Source organism: Bemisia tabaci, chromosome 3 (genome assembly GCF_918797505.1).
Source record: "Bemisia tabaci chromosome 3, PGI_BMITA_v3".
Classification (NCBI taxonomy): Eukaryota; Metazoa; Arthropoda; class Insecta; order Hemiptera; family Aleyrodidae; genus Bemisia; species Bemisia tabaci.
The window spans coordinates 29078411-29098969 of NC_092795.1; the positions used below are offsets into that span (position 1 = coordinate 29078411).

General features: G+C 35.7%; 2 protein-coding genes across 5 annotated transcripts in view; one reads left to right on the forward strand and one right to left on the reverse strand.

Moving 5' to 3' along the window:
- Positions 1-117: 117 nt before the first annotated feature.
- Positions 118-17232, reverse strand: Top3beta (DNA topoisomerase 3-beta). The gene is made up of 14 exons (XM_019042467.2): positions 16841-17232; positions 15235-15377; positions 13967-14164; positions 13248-13415; positions 12543-12793; positions 11324-11524; positions 10306-10510; positions 9571-9753; positions 7818-8027; positions 7294-7511; positions 6497-6614; positions 5746-6008; positions 4725-4827; positions 118-3826 (listed from the first exon to the last, which is right to left on the reverse strand). The coding sequence occupies exons 1-14, from the start codon at positions 16929-16931 to the stop codon at positions 3614-3616; spliced, it is 2565 nt and encodes an 854-aa protein (XP_018898012.1). The 5' UTR covers positions 16932-17232; the 3' UTR covers positions 118-3613.
- Positions 17233-17640: 408 nt separating this feature from the next.
- LOC109031125 (armadillo segment polarity protein-like) overlaps positions 17641-20559 on the forward strand; it is a 198626-nt gene continuing 195707 nt past the window's right edge. For all 4 annotated transcript variants that reach the window (XR_011899519.1, XR_011899518.1, XR_011899520.1 and 1 more), the window contains exons 1-2: positions 17641-17791; positions 18500-18657. The gene's annotated coding sequence lies outside the window, so the exon portion shown is untranslated. The remainder of the gene's footprint in view (positions 17792-18499; positions 18658-20559) is intronic.

Genomic DNA, 20559 nt, shown 5'->3' on the forward strand with positions numbered 1-20559 from the left:
GTGAATCAAAAATTTATCTCCATTGAGATTAAACTTTTTACTAACTGTACTAAACTTAGATATATATCTATGTATTGAAATAGAGTCATCACAATGATACTAGATCTTTTGATTCTATTTTTTCTTTTTTTCAATGTAAATTTATTTTTCCTTTTGAACATAACTTGACAAATGAATGGGACATCTTGTCCTGAGATTAATGTTGCACAATTAACAAGAGATCTTCTTTAAAATTTCCAATATTCGTCACTCTGAAGAAAAAGTGATTGGGTTAGAAAATACCAAAAGGCTTTAAAACTAATAATTGGCGAAGAACAGTTTTTGGAGAAGTAATTCTTCAGCTGTCTACCTTGTGATCATTTCAATGAGTTATAGACGACACAGGAAAATTATGTCTGTTTTTTCAACCTCTAGGATTTTTTCAAGCCATAATAGTATCCATTTGAATGAGACAAGTACGAAAATCTGAAATTAGAGATGAGACTGAGAAATTTAACTTTCTTACTTGAACACTGACTTGATGTATTGATTGTCTCCGTAACTGGTTAGAATAGATTAGAGATAAAAACATTGTAATTCACAGAAAAAGCTGATACAAAGAAGGGTTTTTTAAAGATATTTATTTTCTCTCTCAATTTCCATTGCGACAGGCTCAAAATTGAATAAAAGATGCTCAGTTCATTTTGAACAACGTTAGCACGGTATTTTTTTCCTATGAAATTTTGGAAACTAACATTGTGATGACTCTGGCAAAAATGTAAAAATGGTTGTTACGCTCTTCAATTTGAGAACTTGTTGTATTAATATTATAAATTTTACACAATCAATTTTTATCAAACTCTTTGTAAATATTGTAACTCTGTACATACATACTTCATTCGGAAGAAATAGAAAAAATAAACAAAATTGTTCATCTATGCAGAGTTTTTTTTATTTCTCAGGTATTTTTGAGTGAAGGGAGTAATATTAGGAATGAATTTTTTTCATTGTGCGCCTGAACTAAGCAACTCATGTGTATACAGTCAATTACATTCCAGCTTCATTTGTTTATTGGCTAGTGATTGCTTAACGAGGAATTCAAACTTCTTAAATGAGAAAAATTCATCGAAGAACTCAGCTACAAAAACAGGAAAGATCTATTATACTTCATCAAAGGACATCATGCCTCTGAAAACCTTTTGAATCAGAGGAGAAAAAGCGGGACGGCGAATCGCAAAGTTGAATAAAGTTTTTATAAGCTCAAAGAACTGATGCTTAAAAAATAAAATCTTCTAAAAATTCCAAACCAAAAAAATTTCATCTTCTCAGAAAAAAAGAGAGCAAAAAAAAAATGATAAAATAAAAAAATGGGATTGTGCTTCGGCAAAAGTAGTTTAAAATTATTTCCATAATGAGAAGGGGTACTTTGTCTTGTCAGCAATGTATCAATAGCCCTGTCACTTTTATGTTGTGACAGTTGACATATGAACAACTATACTATTCTATGATTTAGAGGTAGAAAATGGTGTATGCTAATGTAATGAATATGTGACTGGCTTTGATCTTTTGACCAGCAAAATGGAATATTTGGCGGTAAAAGAGAAGCATCAACTTTCCCGCAGTGGCCATGAATTTGATAGCTAGAAAAAGGAGAGAAACATAAACTCAAAACAGTCACTCATTCTGCTAACTTCTATTGAAAATCATGCGGCTCTATACCTCGTAATAAAAACTCACATGGCCACTGGCTGGCTTCAACAGGCATCACATCACACAATCATTATCATCACCTCTTCATCTCTGCAATATTTTAATCAAAGCTTTATTAGTAGTTTTTAACATACATCAAATCTCAAAAATTTTTTGATGGAAACAAATTTACTACTTATCATTTGAAGATCTTTATCGCCTTCTGCGGCCACTTCTTAGCCTCATGGGATATTTATCGTGTCGACAAAGGAAAAAATATTGTTAAACTCAACGAGATTTTCATGCGATTTAATACGTAAAAAGTCTGTTCACTTGACTGTGTTTCTTGCATGCAACAGACCCTCGGCAACAATTGCTGCTCTTTCACAGATTTTGATGGTACTTAAATCAAACACTGTTCATCACATGCGTATTATTTTTTATTCTTGATAACTTCACTTGCACATTAATTCATAATCTCTTATTTTTAAGCTCTTTGGTTTCATTTTATGAGACACTAAAAGCGATTCATTAATTTAAAGTTGAACAAAAGATAGATTCAGTCCTTTTTTCCTCTACCAAGGTGGACAAAGTTTACCTTACAGGAAAAAAAAATAAGGAACACCAAGGAAAAGTTAGGTGCTTTGGTTTTCGTAAAAAACATCATCCTCTACTAATTGAGGACAGCGAGATCTCACCCTCTACTTATTCATGAGTGTCAGCAAATATTTCAGCTCAGAAACACTTTGCAGGATGCTTTTCAGCTTGATTGAAAAAGGACACGGCAGACACAAGATTTTAAAACCAATTATTACAAATTGTTGGATTATTATCTTCAGAATTGACCGATACAGAGGAATGCCACAGAGGAGGGTGTTCCTTCATTTACTAGGTTTTTTAATAAATATGCCTCTAATTTTGAAAATTGAATGTTCGGCTTGGGAGAAAAATTTATCACTCTGACACACCCTGTATAAGAATGTAAGTCTTTCATGTATCACCTGTGCTGTATTCCATATTGCCATACTAGAGTTCAAAGTGTTGAAGGAAAATTGAACAAATCTTTGTAAACATAACAAGGTATGATGACTGATCCGATTAACAAATAATCTGCAGTTCATTGGTCCAAGTACATACAAAGGTTGTCTCAAAAGTAATGCGATTGAGTTGGTGCACTTGGATGTTAAGAAGATGCACTACTACTTACCGTAAACAACAATGATAATGAACTATAAAATGCAGTAGAAGAATAAGGATTATATACGTATGATGTTTCAAACCTTAAGAACTTGTAAATTTCTGAGATGACCCAGTTTGAGGCATTGTAACACTTTCACAACGCAAAACTTTGATATAGAAGCTAGACTACAAAAATTTAAAAAGTATCGGGAAGTTCTGAGTTTTTTAAGGTATCGAAATGCGATATTAAAATAAATGATACCTTCTAATTTTTACGTGGCTAAAAGCCAGTGGAGGGGCACAAGATTGTTGTATCTTAACGTGGACAATGATTTTGGATAATTTTTCTCCCCTGAATGTAGAATTGTGTACTTCTCAAGTTAAATTCAAACACTTGTGTATAAAAAGGTATGATGAAAATTCACGGAGTATTTTAGCTTGTAAATACAACTTAACAATTACTGATCAACAATTAAATAATACACATTAAAAACTCAAAAGAGGAATAAAAAAAAATTCCTTCACTGGATTAAAGTAAATCTGTGGAACTCGACGTTAAAAAAAAAGAGAAAAAATTAAAAAACCTGCTTGAAAAAAGTTACAGGTGATAGCATAGATCAAGAGCACGGATCGATTGATGCTTTCTCAACAAAGTAAAAATATCACAAGAACACTTTTCCCGCCATAGGAGGAAACCAAAAAAATGCAAACGTTAATAAATTAATAAATAATTCAAGAAAAAAAAGGGGGGCTTACGATTGCGACTTCAGACAAAATAAGCTGCTAACTGCGCCATTTTGTCTTTGGGTGGTCTTGCTTTGCCTTTGTGTTTGGAACGAGCACCTTTACCGCCTTTCCTAGCAAAATTCGCAGGTTTTGATGCAATGGCTTTGTGCTTGTCGACTAAGGGGAGGAATTCAGGGGAACAAAAGACACAACCAACCATCTCTGTGGCATCTTTCGGGAGTTTAGTCTTATCCTGGAAAAAAAAAAAAACCTCATTGGTGGGTGCTCAGGGAGCTCAAAATAAAATGCACATTCTGACAGATTTGATTTAATTGTACTTGCACACTAACTTCAGAATAAATATAGATGGATATTAAGGCGCTGATTATCATTAATTTGACTTTGATGGACAACAAATTTACACCTTCACAAGCCTTATGATGTTGACGCTATACAGTTATGTACATACTTTTAGAGCTCAAGCAACTTAAAAAAACAACAAAAAAACATCTTACTTCTGAAACTTCGTTAGTGATTTTGTTAAGTTTTTCTGAGGTTTCCACAAGAAATACATTTTTAAAGCCTTTTAACAGACTTTATGGCGAGTTTATCAAGGGTACTCAAAGACATTTTCATTAACAATTGATCATCCGAAAATCTGTGTTGCGAGATGATGCAGTAGCTACTTAAAATTCACGCGACAGTGAAGAGAGAAAAAGGAATGTTACATAACAGTACAATTTTTTTTTTTTAAAAACAGCTAATGTTGATAAAAAAACAAGCACTCTTAGTGTGATGAATAAATCTTGAATCTCAATATTAGATCTAGGGATCAAAAGCGTCCAAGTGCTTACAAAAATTTTCTTATATATCTAATACATTTAAATCCTTGAAAGTTGAAAAATTATCAAGTTATTACTTTTTCATGCAAGATAACTATTGATCACTGATCATTGGCATATCAAACCACATAAAGTCAACTATTTAATGATGGAAATACTTAAATAACATTGAATTTCAGCGTGAGCTGATCATTTTTCTTTGAACCAGAATAAATAATGCAGGAAAGAAATCCTCGCACAGTTTTCCACAAATGTTTAGGCAAAAATTGCTAATGATCAATGAGGAATTACCAACATAACACAACTGACCTCTTTATACTCCACTTTCACTTGCTGCGCACCGCAGTGACAATTGGTCTCTTCAATGGATACCTTCTGAGCATTTTCAAATAGATGAATGATCACATCACACCTAAATTGAGAAAATAGATATGTTTAAAGAGGGTGATCTGGGGACACAGAATATTTAACTTACCACTCATTTTTGAAAAATTCCATCAAAACTAAAGGATAATGCCCTAAATACCAAGATTTCTTGGTATCAGCATCACGTAAATTTTTATTTCATTTTAAAACCACCCTTTCTACATAATCATCTAGAGAAGAGCCAGGCTGTAAAGTGTATTTTTGGGCATTGTAACTCGCAATATTTAATATAAATGTTGCAATATCTGAATGATGATGAAGGGGAACCTTTGTTTCCTTACAGGCCAGGAAGGTAAGGCGGACAAAAATAATTTACCTTGATTATCTTCTCAAAATAATCTAATTCCTCTGAAAGATAACAGCATGCGCCACAGCGGCCTCAAACATAGCGCAAGTCCTGCATCTCTATTAGAAAATGCATGGAAGACGGCAGAAAAATTCAAAATTCTGCCCTGATTTTCTCAACATTAGCACATGGAAAATTTGATTTTAAAAGCTTATTTTGCTCAGGAGGTCGTGAGGAGCATCATATCAAAAAATATCGAAATTTAGCTGGTGCCAAATTTTTTTTGTATTCTTAGTGTGGCTCTTCATCATTTACATATACAATACCACAACTTAACTCTTTACCATGATTTACTTTAATTTGTGAACTTATTTGAATTAATGTGGCAACATTGGAATGCTGACACAAAATTTTTCAATGGCACAGAATTTTATTGAATTGTGTAAAATTTCAGAGAAAACGCTGTGACCTAACTCAAACCTAAGTATGAGCAGAGGGGTTGAGGTGACTTCTTTAAAGATATTTTAGTGTCTATAAATACTAATATATATTACAGTAATAATATGGAAATAACAGTATCAGAGGAGAGGCGTTTTAAGTGATGAGACAGACACCTACTTGTTACATACGAGTTTCCATTTAGGAGCAGCCGGTGGATCTAGAATCAGCAGTCCTTCCTCACACTGAATACATTCAGATAAACTATTCTTAAATATGCTGTGAGCGCAAGTTGGGTGAACGCATTGGTTGCAACCACTTCCTTTCTTCATTTCCCTAAAAGGCGGATTATTATAGCAATATGGACAAAGAGGGAAACTTTTCCCTTTCACACCGGTTGAGAAATAGATCATTTCAAACTCATCAAGAGGACACTTCAGTTCCTGAAAGAAAGACGCAAATTGCAAATCGTTATGTAAAGTATGAGATAAATGGTAACATCTATTTACCTGCAGGTTCAAAGGAGGTCATAATTGACTACAGAGTTTGAATTTTAGACTGGGAGCCCTTTTTGCAGATCAAACAGAATAGAAAAATTGATGGATTATCAGTAATCGAAGTTGCTTTAATTTTGAACACAGGGGGGAGATTTGAAGTTTAATTATTTTATAAGACTCAATGTTCAGGACAAACTTAAATGAACATGTGCTTTCATGTTTAAAATATGTTTTTTCGACTTTGAATTTTTGACCAGAAAAATTTAAAACTGGTTGAATTGAAAAATACTCTCAATTCATTTTTTTCTGAAAAATGACATGGGTTTTCTGTTAACTTGGCCTGATCAAACAAATTTTGAAGAAAATTCAATTTCAAGAATTTGCTTGATACTAATCTATTTTGATGCACGGTAGAATGAAAGCAAGCTCTTTACCTTGTAAATCCTGACGTTTCCGTTCTGCGGTAGGCTATAAGTTTCATCACAATGGGAACAATGTAATCGACTAGGTTTTGCTTGAATATACTTCATGTATCGCCTGCATTTGCCACACCTATGGAAACAGAAATTTCTAAATACACAAAGAGCATTTGAAAGTTGCTATTAAGCTGCCACTCAGTAAAAATTTGAGCACAATGAGGGAATGTTTTTTTCATGAAAACAGAGGACACATTACAGTTTGAGGAACGTAAACCTAACATTTCAGCCTATATATAGGATAGGGCATAAATTTTAGGTGACATATTCTCATTCACACGCTTGAAGGTACTATGCGAAAAACTTGAGCTTGACTAGAAAGGAGAGTTTCTGCATAAAGTGTTCTCGAATTTAAGTGATGCATACAGGACATCAAGTTTCTAAAAACGAGTGACCTACTTAATAGTGCTTAATGGCCGACCATTTCATGATAAACTGAGCTTTCTAGAATTTGCATTCATAATATATTGAACTGACAATTTCGGCATCATGAGCTTTGCTTTTACAAGGGCTTTATTGATTTCCCTTTGCCATGGGGTTTCTCTCTTTTCTCCATTTCACACGAACGATTCCTCACTTTACACAACCATGCTGGTCTAGTTGCTTAGTTAGGAATTTTCTGCATCCCTGCACACCATAGTCAGGGTATTCTTTGACAAACTGAAACTCTTAGATTCAAAAATGATTTGCATCATCTTTAAAATGGTCTCTACACCTGTCAATTTCATCCCATAAAGTCATTACAGCTCACTTACCTAGACAGGGCTTTCCCAGTATTGGCTAGTGTTGAGAATGAAACCTCAAAAAGTTGGTCCATATTACTGATGTGCTGTACAAAATAAAGGAACTTCATGTGGAAGACGACAAGAGTGTGATCCAGGATTTCATTAAAATCGACTTTGCCATGAGCTATAAGATTCAATTGTTCTTCAACAGCAGAACGCATCGTAGGTAGAACCAATTCCGGATCAATCTTTAAAAATAATAAAACTTGATTGTAAAAAATCTTCTTAATACAGAAAAAAAGTGAACAGAACTACTTGTAAAGTTATCAATTGCATGGGTGCATTCAAAACAAAAACATCTACTTTTACGAGAAAATCAAACAAAAAATATGGTAGTTCTCTAATAAAAGGAACCAAGAAAAATTATGTTTCACATGAAACAGAAAAAAGTTGATTTGTGATTTGGTTTCTACATTACTAGGGGAAAAACTAAAGAATCTTCTTTATTCTTGGACCTTGAAAGCAAAAAAAAATTGAACGGACAAGAGACTTACTTTCTGGTAACCATGCACTAGAACGATTCCAAGATTGGTTGGTACCAATCGCCGCCCGGACGAGACTGACACATAGTTCCGCTGACAAATGTTGTTGATGTGGACAGGAATTGATGCATCTGTTCCAATTCCATGCTTTTCCATCAAAGTAATCAATTCTGACTCTGTCAGGTAACCAGGCGGAGATGTTTGACCTTCACACAATTTGACCTGAAATTTAAAAGGTAAGAGAACTCAAATTTATCTCCTATTATTTCAACTCAACAATTAAGTGGGCTACTTCCTGAATAAGATCAGGCAATTGATCCATCATGTTTTGTAGTTGTGAATGGGAGTGCTGTGTTTCCACTTCAACCTAGAGCGACAGAGCAAACAGAGCTGGTAACACTGTTTGTCCCTTTATAAATTTTCCGGTCTTGATAAATCAACAGACATGATGAGAATTGATCATCACAACACATGTTTTCTTATCAAAATTTTGTACATATAGAACAAATGAACACATCAACCGATTTCAAATTCATCTCAAGAATGAGTGATTAGCATTTGTTATATTTTAATTAGTAAGTAGCAATTTTTTTATGTTTGTCAAGGGGCCACTGGACAAGGTACAAATTTAAGTATTTTATCATATGTTTGCTCATTAAAATTTTGCATAGAGCACAATTTGGGCAACAAAAATTATTGAACGCAGCTCCTGACTGAGATATTAACATTTTTTTGATGCATAACTTCAAGTCCACTGCTCATGAAAAAACCATAACCTACTTGAGATAAATATTACACGAAACGTTATCGCAAAAATCTCTGAGGTATGAAAATACAGCAGCCTCAATCTTGGTGTTTTAACTCAGCTGTTGTACATTACATGCACCAGGAGCGACACAGGGCGGAGAGTAACATTGTTCGATCAAGAGACCTATCCAAACCATTATAATGCACGATTTGATCCCTGTTCAGATTTTTTTTTTTTTTTTTTTTTTTTTTGGAGTGAAAAATTCAGTTTTTTTCGTAACCAACGCTTAGTACAAAAGTTACTTCCTTGGTAAGGAGTTAATTTTGGAAATTTTAGTTGCACAAATTGCGTTCTACAGGAGAGTTTGAAAAAGAGGCAGATGTCAGAATGCTGAAGTTTATACCTTGTCAAGTGGACCATTTCAACTTTCCACTTGTAAAAGAGACCTGACACATTGTGTCAAATAAACCACTTACCTGATTTCAGTGTTTACGATGCGATAATTTTCATTTTTTAAAAAGTTTATAATTAGAATGCATTAAAGAACAAAGGAAGGAGATTTTTGAAGAATTCAACATTAGTCATCTGTTCAATGTTAAATTTGTTTTAATGATTAATTAGACATTCGTTGACCTCCGTTTGTTTTGAGATTGATGTTAGAATTCCCTGAATCTGCTTGAAACCCTGATTTTCTTTTTCGTGAGTTGACTTTGGACTTTTTGAATATGCTCAATATATTTTATATGAAATTTCAGAGGAGATACACTTTTTTGAGGTGTTTTGACTCTAGCTATGTACGGTTGTTCATTGGAGGCAATTTCTCTTAGGGAATCGTAGTTGTTTTACTTAGAGAGCCTGCTTACAGTTTCATTTTAGAAGGAAAAAAAAATTGAAATGATTACGGGTGTCCCGTAAGGTACCCGCTGGTCCTATGGTAGAACTGTTCAGGGAGAGGAGGACTCGCAAGCACAAGACAGCTATGAAGAACAAAATTAAATTTAATTGAAGGATACTCACCAGTTTGACACGGACTTTATCACCTCTTTTGAGATCTGGTACTATTTCATTTTTGCTGATAGCATGCTGAGGCATTACAACAGTGTATCCCATCTCCAAAAGAGTCTTGCCAGTATACGTAAACGACTCACCATTGACGTTAAAAGTAACCGTTGTGCTTAAGTACTTACAATCTCTCTCCACCTTAAATAAAAAACACAGAGATGATTTACTCACTGAAACACTGTTACAGCTATTTTTTAAGGATCTTGCTTCCTTATAAGACCAACCTTCATAGCGCATTATTTTGAGATACAATCCCCCATCCAACTGAAGCCTGCATGATATAAAATTGGTTCATTCTGAAATGATCCTTCTTCTGACTCAAATGATCCATGGATGGCTGATGCCCCTTAAGATGGTTCATCAAGATCCATTACAAACATGTCATGGTTTCCCCAAATCATTGCATGCAGCTAGGGCTGATTACACTTGTCTCATGATGCTCGTCACATGGTGTGGCAGGCTATGCGAGTGCACCTTTACACCTCTACAGTGTCTCCTTGACTTTAAAATATGCCTTACTTTCACATTGCCTTCTCTTTACTTTTTTCTTACTCTTACACGGATTTCTCTTTGAAGTAATTTCAAAATTTTAATATTTGTGCTTTCTGGTTGACGGTTGACAGTTGACACTCTGATCTGATAAAGCTTGGCAAGCATCAATAGTAAAGTGAAACTAAAGATTTTACTCACAGTGGCTAGAAAATGACGGACAATGTAACTGTAGATTCTGTACATATCATTGTCCATTTCATGGCGATGAGCCAGTTTCATTGGAGTAATGGGTGGGTGATCACCCGCATCATGACCCGTTCTTGGCCTGTTAATGCCATTTGCTAGAATATTAGCAACCTCCTTGCCCACTTCGCTGCTGTTTTGCTGCTGTTTCACGACCGCTCTACAACCAAACATTCAGTGTGATATTAAGGGAAGACTTAAGAGACAAAAAATCGGACACAAAAACCTCTGTCGGTTCCATGGCAACAAAACAATCTTTTTACTAAGGGACTTCACTATTTAATTTACTCGAGAACATGTGAGCATGGTTACATTGAGCAACAGCACTTCTTTCACAGACTGTTATGAAAAATATGTCTGAAGATCCATCGAAAAAATTTTCAAAGAGTAAAGCGGTTAAAGAACAATTTTTATTTTTCCTGTTTTGAGAAAAAGTTGGTACCTTCACACCGTACGTATAGGTTGAGTAACTACTTCAGTCTTTGACGAAGAACTATGCATGGAATACCAAAAAATGGTACGAGCTAAATTTTTGGATTATTCTACATAGTGTTACTTAAAGTCTCCTGATCACAATGAGCTTTTAAGATCAAACTCCCAATAGCCCACATTGAAGAGAGAGGGGCTGAAAAGTGAATTACTTTTTAACGCAATATCTGGTAGAAATTTTGCAATATCATGCTGATGATCAACGAGAGCTTCTCTCCTCTCACCAGAACAATAAGGCAGACAAAAGAATCAAATTCCTCTGAATGATAACAATATGTAGCGCAGAATCTGCACACACATAGCGACATTGTCACATCTCTGTGAGCAAGCGCCTGTAAGAGGGTTCAAAAAATGTTCTTTTCAGCCCTGCTTTTCTTTTGCATCAAGGTCATACTGGGAAGTAAAGATTATAAGTTACAGTGCTGTCATGAGCTCTCCATGATTCAACAAAAGAAGGCATTGAAAAGTTGAAAATGAATCTTACAGCAAATTGAAACTTTCTGGATAATGAGTCGTCTCTGTCCTTGGATAACTGATGTATCCTTGAGTGTAAAGTTTCTCAGCAAGTAACATAGTGTGATGAGGTCCCATGTCGAGGTAGGAGGATCCAACTCTCATCAGTTCGACGGTGTTTAGAGCTTGGGGTCTTTGTTTGGCTTTTTCTTTTGCAACAACGCTTGTAACTCTGTAAATTGATGAAAGAAGATGAGATAAAAATTGCACAAAATCATGTTAGAATCAATCTATGGGGAAAATGTTAAGGAGAGAAGGGAAGGGGAGGGAGGAGGCTATAGAAACCTAATGACAAATGCATTTCGGAGCATGCTGTGAGGTACCTTAAAAATCGTCATTGGTAAAATTGTAAAAGACATTTCTCGTAAATCTTGCAACATCCGACAAAATGTCGTCACTATTCTTCATAATGATGTTGATAAATGACCCTCCCATTGATTGAACCTCCCTATGAATATTTTTCTGAGAAAAGAAAATTAATCTTAAGTATAAACATTGATATTCAATGCTATTGGAAAAAAGAAAACATTTAGGAGAAAAACATTTTAGACATCGTTGGATTGTAAAACAGAAACTTTGATTTAAAGAGAGTGAAAAACAAAGTCTGTTTCAATCGAAAATAAAAAGTCATCCAAAAGCTTTCTTTGAAAGCGTTTGAGAAGTGGCATTGTATATTACTGTCCTGTTTCCTCTACCACCAGTTAATTTGATTGATGTGTTCTGTAGGTGCCTTGCAGTAGAAAATTTAAAATAAATCTAATACTTGCAAGACCAACGCTTCCCGCACATATGCCCAGATGCTGAATGCACTTCATTTGTGTATTTTCGTAAATTGGTAAAACTAAAAGATGTGCATTAGAAAGTATCAACCCTGATACTCTTGGCATTTTGACTAGTGTAGAGCTCATGAATTTCTGTGTATCCTGAATGTTACATGAGCTCTTGCATTTTGACGAGGTGAAAGTGTCGAAAACTTAGCCTCAGCTTGTTTATTAATTTCTTCATGGTTAGGGGAAAATCTCCTTGAATTCTCCTCTGGGAATAGAGCGTTTCTTCTTGTCTTCCCTGGGGTCCTTTGAATATATTAAAATATTATCCACCCTGATGAGTCCTTATATCCTCCACACTATTCCTATAGTAACTTTTCAATTTTTACTAAAATTGGAAAACAAAGAAAATAATATACTCACTCGACAAATGATAATTCACGCATTTCAGAGTACAATGCTGAAGTTACCTCTCTGTCAAAGAGATAGCCACGATTCCACTGGAGAGTCAAGTCGTCACCACCTTGAGGGTTTTCAACTTTAATTTGAATGTACCAAAAGGGTTCCGGTTTGAAGGTCTGGATGGCATCATGCCTCTCGACGCAAAATCCGAGAGTAGGGGTCTGACAGGGTCCATAAGAGATTAAGGATGCGTCCAAATCACCGTATTTACCCTAAAAAGGTAAGTCATAATGTAAAAAAAATTTGGGGACAACGGAGAAAAATAAAAATATTTTTAGGATGATGACCACACACTATGCTGGACAACCCAATATTTCTAAAATGAGATTTTCTTGAAGATTAGTAATTGAGCGCACATGCACTCATTAAATACATAGCTGAATCTTCTAATTGCTGTTAGCAAGACTCTGAAAATTGTATGGTTTTCTCCAACTTCTTAAGCCTCAGCAACAAGACTTCAGAAAATTTTTGTAGGAATTTGAGTGAGACCATGGGTTTTATTAAAAAAAATTCAGTCGTTTGTGATTTCTACCTCATAGTTTTGCCTATAGACTATGAGTAAACAATGCTTTACTGCATCTTTTACAGGAGAGTAAAGAGCTGATCAGAGAATAACATGCAAGGAAACTGAAAGCCATCTTATTCAATTTCAAGGGATGTACTTACTTGAAAAAATTTGGTCTGAAATCTAGTGAATGCACAGCCGATTCGTAAGTCCAATTCTTGTCGAGCGTCTACACTCCTTGCTTCATTCTCATTAGGTTTCACAAGATTTTCCATTGCAGCTTTAATATCTCTATCTGTAATGGCAGAAAATTTTGCTCGCCAAACAACCTGTTGAAAGGATGGACTGTAGTCAGATTTAAGGCAATATTTCAAAAGTTGATTTCAGCAAGCAAAAAACACAATAATGTGATCCCTAAAAAGAAGACAATATTGTGAAAAATTCTTCGTAAAGATAGCCTTTTCCTAAATCATCTGGATTTGACTCAATCTTAATGTATAACAAGAGAGCAAATTTATAAACACATGAATTTGTCTGTTATTTCAAGAGATCTTTCTCTACATTTGCAAAAAAGGACACTAGAATTTTCAGACAAATTTCTGGAAGAATTTTCCAATGAAATATAAAATATTCATAGAAATACTGAAACAGTGCGGATGAGATATGTTTCTTTATACAGGAGCTAATGCTAGATTTTCAGTAAACCAGGGGAAATGTGCAGAAAGGCGCAAAGCATTATGTTGGTTAGTTTTTAGTTGTAAAAAGATAAAACTTAAGAAGAGGAAATTAAGCAATGTGAAGTGCAGTTGGTCTGATTCCCATTAAAAGTGTTCAATTGATAAAACCTCTTTATCTCCTGAAAGTCTGTTGCCTTACTTACATCGTGAACATGAAGTGGTCGGCTGAGCGCAGATTTGACAGCATTCATGACTTCAAAACAGATATTTTCGCCTTCTTTGTCACAATCCAACCAAAGGACCAGATAATCACAACCTTTGGCCTCATGGTGCAAAAAACTTTGCATCTTCAACTTCGGAGTTGCCTCCTTTTTCTCTGTAGGACAAGTAAATAACTCAGCCTACAAAAAAGGACATGAATGAGATGTTAGGGTTCAAATTTTGCTGCTGTGGTCAGGTAAAATGGACAACTAAACTGGGTAAAAATTAAATTATTAGATGAATGATTCTCAATCTAAATTAGGTGAAAAATACCCACAGAAGATTGAAAAGCAACATCGATGTATTAAAAAAGTTCGAATGAACAATGCAGAGAGATTAATAACAGCAAAAGGTCACAAAACATAATACATACCAACCCACACATGATAAATGCATGGAAATATTCTGGTAAGATAACGCCATCGGTAAAATTAAAAAATTGCGTCGTTCACTTTGTGACATTCCAGACTTCCTGCTATAACTGATATTCTGATTGGAAAAATATGAAAAATAATTTCTTAAAACCTTCTCTGATTTTTAATTTCCCTGTCAAGAGTATTGGGTGAAAATTTCAGGCAATAGTGTTGGCTCCTGAGGTATAATAAAATGGGAGTGGAGATTCTGAGATACTGTACACAAGATTTGTGTTTTTATAGTTTCACCATTGATATGTCTTTGGGTCATGGATTATCCAGTTGGTAAATGTTTGATACAAGGAAAAATGCTGTTACCAAAGAAAGGTGAAACTCATTCTTCCTCATTCTTATACAAATGGACTAAACCAGTTTCAAAAGTCTGAGCATCCAAATGCGACCAATTTTGACCATCAATCTATACTAATTATAAATATTCATGGTAAGCGAGTGATCATTTTTAAGATACAAATAGACAAGGAAATAATATTTAACAGGGTTGCCACAGAATTTAGAAAACGAAGTTCTCTGACATTTCCCTCTCACATTTTGGTGAAATTCCCTGACAATTGCAGATATGCCAGAGGGTTAAAAAGGCGCACTTTGAAATAGTTTAACACAACAGTTATTGCTTGAAATGTCAAAACTATTCTAGAAACCAAAGAAAGATGACTTAAACATTTTTCCGTAACGCTTTCGTCATTTGCCTGACATTTCCCAGTTTTCCTTGAACGTGGCAACCCTGATGTAACGAAATTTTTATTTATAATATTAATATATTTGTCATGAATACAAACCGGATCAACTTTATCCCAATTGTTATACTTTCCAATGAAGTCAAGCGTCATGACATGCCCACAAACTGACGTCATTTTAAACTTCACATTGTCTCCTCGAAAGTATCCGACCCACTCGTGAATGGAACACGCACCATTAGAACCTGCAAGAGAAACAATATTATGGACTTAAGCACCAGGCACCATTACTCGAACAAAAGGAGAGAATGAAGAGAGGCACTTCTCAACAGTTGTTATAAACATTAATGCCTTTAAATGTGTTGAAATGCTACTGTGAGCCACATTTTAGTATGCTCACACTGGTGGCTGAGTAATAGAAAAAATCAAGTTCACTTCACACAATAAAAGTTGAAAAGCCCTTCATTTTTCAAGTTAAAGGATACAGAGCAAATCCTTGAAATTCTTTTCAAATTACCATGGAATTTGAAAAGAAATAAGAAAACCCTACTGTTTCGGAAGTAACAATAAGCACTGTTCTGTGTCAAAACCTTTCATTCCAATTTAAATCCTGGACATGGGCTCCAAAGCTTGGTCCATGAGTTGACTGCGCCACTGTACAATGTTGAAATAAAGAAGAGTAGGCCTACACTTCATCTGAAGCTTTCAGGCATCGATCTTGTAATGTTAATGTTTGGGTTCGCACAAGAACTTACTTAATAATTTAAATTTGTTAAGAAAACTCACTTGCACGCTTGCACATTGTTTTTTGCTTTACACCGGTCGGATGAGTTTCGGTCTCTTCGTGAGACCATCATCAGCATGGTCTCACAAAGAGACCGAAACGCGTCCAACCGGTACAAAGGAAAAAACAACATTAAAATGAGTTTTCTTAAAAAATTTAAATTGCTCTTATAATGACCTAAAAGTTCAGAAAACATGGCTTGGGATCCGATTAGACAAAAACCTTCATCTGAATGCTGCTGCAACATGCATTTTCAACTCGTAACTGGTTTGATCTGATCTCAATTAAGACAGATTTATATTAAAAAAAATATGATAGCAAAAACTTGATCGAAATGAGTTCAGTACTAGAGGTGTTGTCAGCTGAGTTGATGGTTGTTTACTTTCAGTTTGCAAGCGCCAGTGACGAATTTGGGCCTCGGCACGAGGTGGCAATTGCTACTTTCCACCTTGAAAACATCTGTCTCATGATCATATGGTAAAAAACTTCTTTCAGTTATGATTCAAGACTTTTATGTGGTTGCGATTTCTGAGTGGCTAAAAATTGAAGTGTTACGAGGTTTGAAAGTATTAAAAACCTTATCTAAGCTTGTATTCTTGCTTCTGCGAGAGTCAGATATCTACGTGTGGATAGTACTGACATGAAAATGCTTGCAAACCGTCAACTAAGCTGACGACAGCTCTACTTTACTCCATAGGTATACCTTCACCGTAGGATGCGCACCTGCGTAGGACTCGGGAGAATGCCTGTTTTCTAGATACAAATTTAGAATCTAATATGTATTATTAAGAGTGAGAAGTTTATGCCAACTGTCTTTTCTTCAATGCAAGATGAATCAGATTTTCGAGATTTGCATATCAAGATGTGCGATTAATGAGAAATTAAAATGGACATGATACATTTCTGATTCCACTTAGACCTTACCTTTTCTGGTGGAGTTTTTCCCATTGCTCAAGATTTTCGCCAAGGACGCCGCTAAAGACGGTTTCTCAGCAACCATCAATGCAGTCCTCATTGTGATATGAAGTTCAAAGACGGTCTAAACCTGTTAATAATTACAGGATATTGAAACTTGTATGCATGTACAGTTGCGGTACGAAAGCATCGTCTGCTGTAGGCTCATGAAACATAGTCAGAATGAGTACAAACCGGTATCATTCGGGGATTGTAACTTGAAATACAAACTTAACGAAATAGTTACACAACTAATGGGACCCAATAGACAAAAATATTACAATTTGATAAGTGATAAAGTCAATCCGCGCGACTCATCCTCATGAGTTACTTTTTGTAAACAAAACAAGTACCTAGAAATAAGTTTCGTCATTGGGAGTGTTCAGGCATTTTGGGCAGCTTTTTGATTGGCCGCCTGGAAGGAAAACAAGATGGTACTTCACATACCAGTAAGTACAACATATTACTAAAAACCCTGGTTTTAATCCCAGGAAATAGTAACGAAATATTGCAGCAAATTAGTAATTACACAGACCATACTCCTTTATATAATTATTTCAAAAATATTTATTCAAAAATTGCCCTCAAATGAGGTTGAAAAGCTGTATTCATTATTGTGGCATGTGTGGACAATTTTTTTCGGGATTAATGGCAGCTTGTTGGCGCCAAAATATGCCGCCGAACAAAGGAGTACGCGGGTCTCGAGCAGAGGAGTGAGGACAGAGAGCGAAGAGTCGGTTCGGCCAATGTTCGCAGATAAGAATGATAAGAAGTCATTTCGTCATTAAAGTCATCATCATGCCGCCATCTAACCAGATTCCAAAGCACGTGCATTGTGTTTTCACGTCTTGTCTGAGTCTGAATTCAACTTCATCAGTTTCTTTGCGGTTCCTCGAGCCAAGGATTGGCCGTTTTCTCATGGTAAGTCAACTTCCTATGCACTTTGGTTCCACATGGGGGTGTAGTTTCGTCGTACAATGTTGTAAGCTACAGGTAATCCTGACCCATCCTTTGCGAATTAGCTGAAATGCATTGTGTCAAGATGCAGTTTTTGATGAGCAAGGAAATTCCAGTGCCATAGTATTTGTCATGTGCATGCCAGGTTCGACGGCTGTCGCTCACCACATCTGACTTCTGTAGCCATCCTTGCTGTATATTCTGCTCATTTAATAGATTACATCTGTGCTCTACAGTGAAGATAAGTTCAAAGGTCACTTTAAAGCTTCAATGATTTTCACTTCGTTTTTTGGAATGACATAGGTACATCTATCATTCGTCACCTCTTGTCTCTTCGCCAGTGAGGGTGGCCTTTGCACCGTCAATGAACCGTTTTTCGAGACTAAGTATGTGATTCATTTTTCACTAACATATGCTTTTCCTAACTCCTTGGTACTGCTCAGTGATGTTTCTCACCAGTCTGCTTCTCTGCTCAGCAGCTCTTGGTCTCTGATTAAGCGGAAACTTCTGAGCAGACCAGCCAGTTGCACTATTGGGCAGTGCCGGTAAGTTTAGCTCTATATCCGTCGTAGGCAAATAGTGAAAGCAGACATATTGTCTAATGTCTAAGCAAATAGTCAAATATTTATTCCTCAATTAAAATGATTTTAATGATCAATTTGTGTTTGACAGGCAACATCAAAAGGGGGAAGGAAAGGACTTGAGAAACTGCCATCCAACTGTTGAAATTTTTTATATCCCAGTCACGCTAATTCGGAGCTTGCCCATCATTTGTTGAGTTGTAGCCCACATTCAATACGGATCAACACCAATCAATACTGCAGTTAAAGGTATGTAATAACTTGTAGTGCGGTTGATAGCGAGTGAATTAGGGGATTGAATGCAGACTGCCCATTGTTTTAATAAGCAATGAGGGAGGGCCAACTTGCTCTTTTTTAATGGTGTCCAATACAAAATAAACCATGAACTAAGAAAAATCATGGGTAAGTAATTTTAGAATTAATCAATTTTAAGAATATACTAGTTTTCAAACCTAAATACACCAGAACAGGGAATCAGTGAGTCCAAGATGAAAAGTAGAAGCGTAAGGCTGATCAAAAAGTTGGTTTGTCAATTTATGATTGATAATAATTTTTATCATCCAATATCTTACCATGTAACGTAATTGCATATGTAATATTGAACGCAATATCTTAACGTAATGCCTCTGCTCAACCTAATATGTTCATGTCATCGTACATCTGAAGCATTTTCGCATCCTACACTTAAATGTGTGGCAACACTTGTTTTAAAAAATCGGTAAAAAGGAGGCTGCAGGCACATCTGCAAATCAAGAGCTTTCATCTAACGGAATTGGAATGATACCTCTCCAGAATACAATTCTCTAAAGTTATTACCTTTGTGCAATGAGCCCTGATTTTACTGAACAAATGGTTTTCCCCACCTTCCATATCGATCCAATTTCTGTGTCACACATTTTTACAATTGGTTTGAGTTCATGAGAAAAGAATATATATATTTTTTCATATAAAATGAGCCAAAAGTTGTTATAGCTTGATTAGTGTATTAATTTTCCCAGAAAAAAAAACTGGAACCTGCAAAAAATGTACTCCATCAGAGTCCAACTCTATCAGTAATAGTATGTAAGTGAAGATGGAACGTAACTCATCGACAAGGTTATCTCCTGGCCCTTCATATCTCAACTTATGAATCTTTTCGAGGATCCTTAGTCTCCTAGGGACTTCTATTTAATCCTTTTGGAACTGTTACTTGAATTGCCATTTCATGGAACGTACCAATCAGTTGGTACAATTGCATTAAATTGCAACTTTCATTTTTGACATTTTTATTGCACTGTTTTACTTGAATAAGAGGATGTTTAGATAAATAATTTTTTCTGAACCGTATGTCAATGACCTTTCATTGATTCTAATGGCTCAGGATCCGTACAACACTAAAAAGGAAACGGAGTCACTGCTGGACAGGGCCCTAAGCCCCATCCGTTATCAGGCCTCGGGGCCTGTCCGGGAGAGCGGATGAAATGACTAACACAAGATATCCATGAAAATTGTGGCTCGGATGGCCACCACAACTCCTACCAACATGTAGGAAAAGATAATCAGCACTTACAGGGTGATTTTAAGAAAACTCACATCATGGAGTTGGCTCTCGCTCTTTAGCTCTTGATCGAACAATCTAACGGCAAGGGTCTAACCAAACTCCTCCACCCATGCCCCCACCAGGGTGTGTTGGTGCCTTCACCTTGAGGATAAGGGTGGTAGTTGAAAAAATAAGGACTATTGCATGATTTTTCTCTAGCCTTGTGTTGTTGCTTATGTCTTTATGTATCCCTTCCTGCAGTACTTGTTGTTTGTCTTAATTCATCATAACAATAGAAATTCTCCTTAATTTTGTGACGTCAAAATTTTGCTTCCAAGGTCGGGAGTTGGCTCTTTAGGAAAGCATATCCACCTGGCATTTTGAATTGGGTGTCCATTTGACACTAAGCCTTGAACACTGTCCACGACCTTGGAATTGTTATGCTTAGGAGCCTGTAAGTTTTGTGTTGTGGGAAATATAACCCATTTGATGTCAGTTTCCACCTTAATGAACTATTTTAACCTCCTAATTTTGAGCTGAACAAGGCAAAATCTCAAAATTTTATCATAAATTTACATCTGGGGAGCATAATTATGAAGTCAGTTTCTCAAAATTTTCTCCTCTGACCCCCT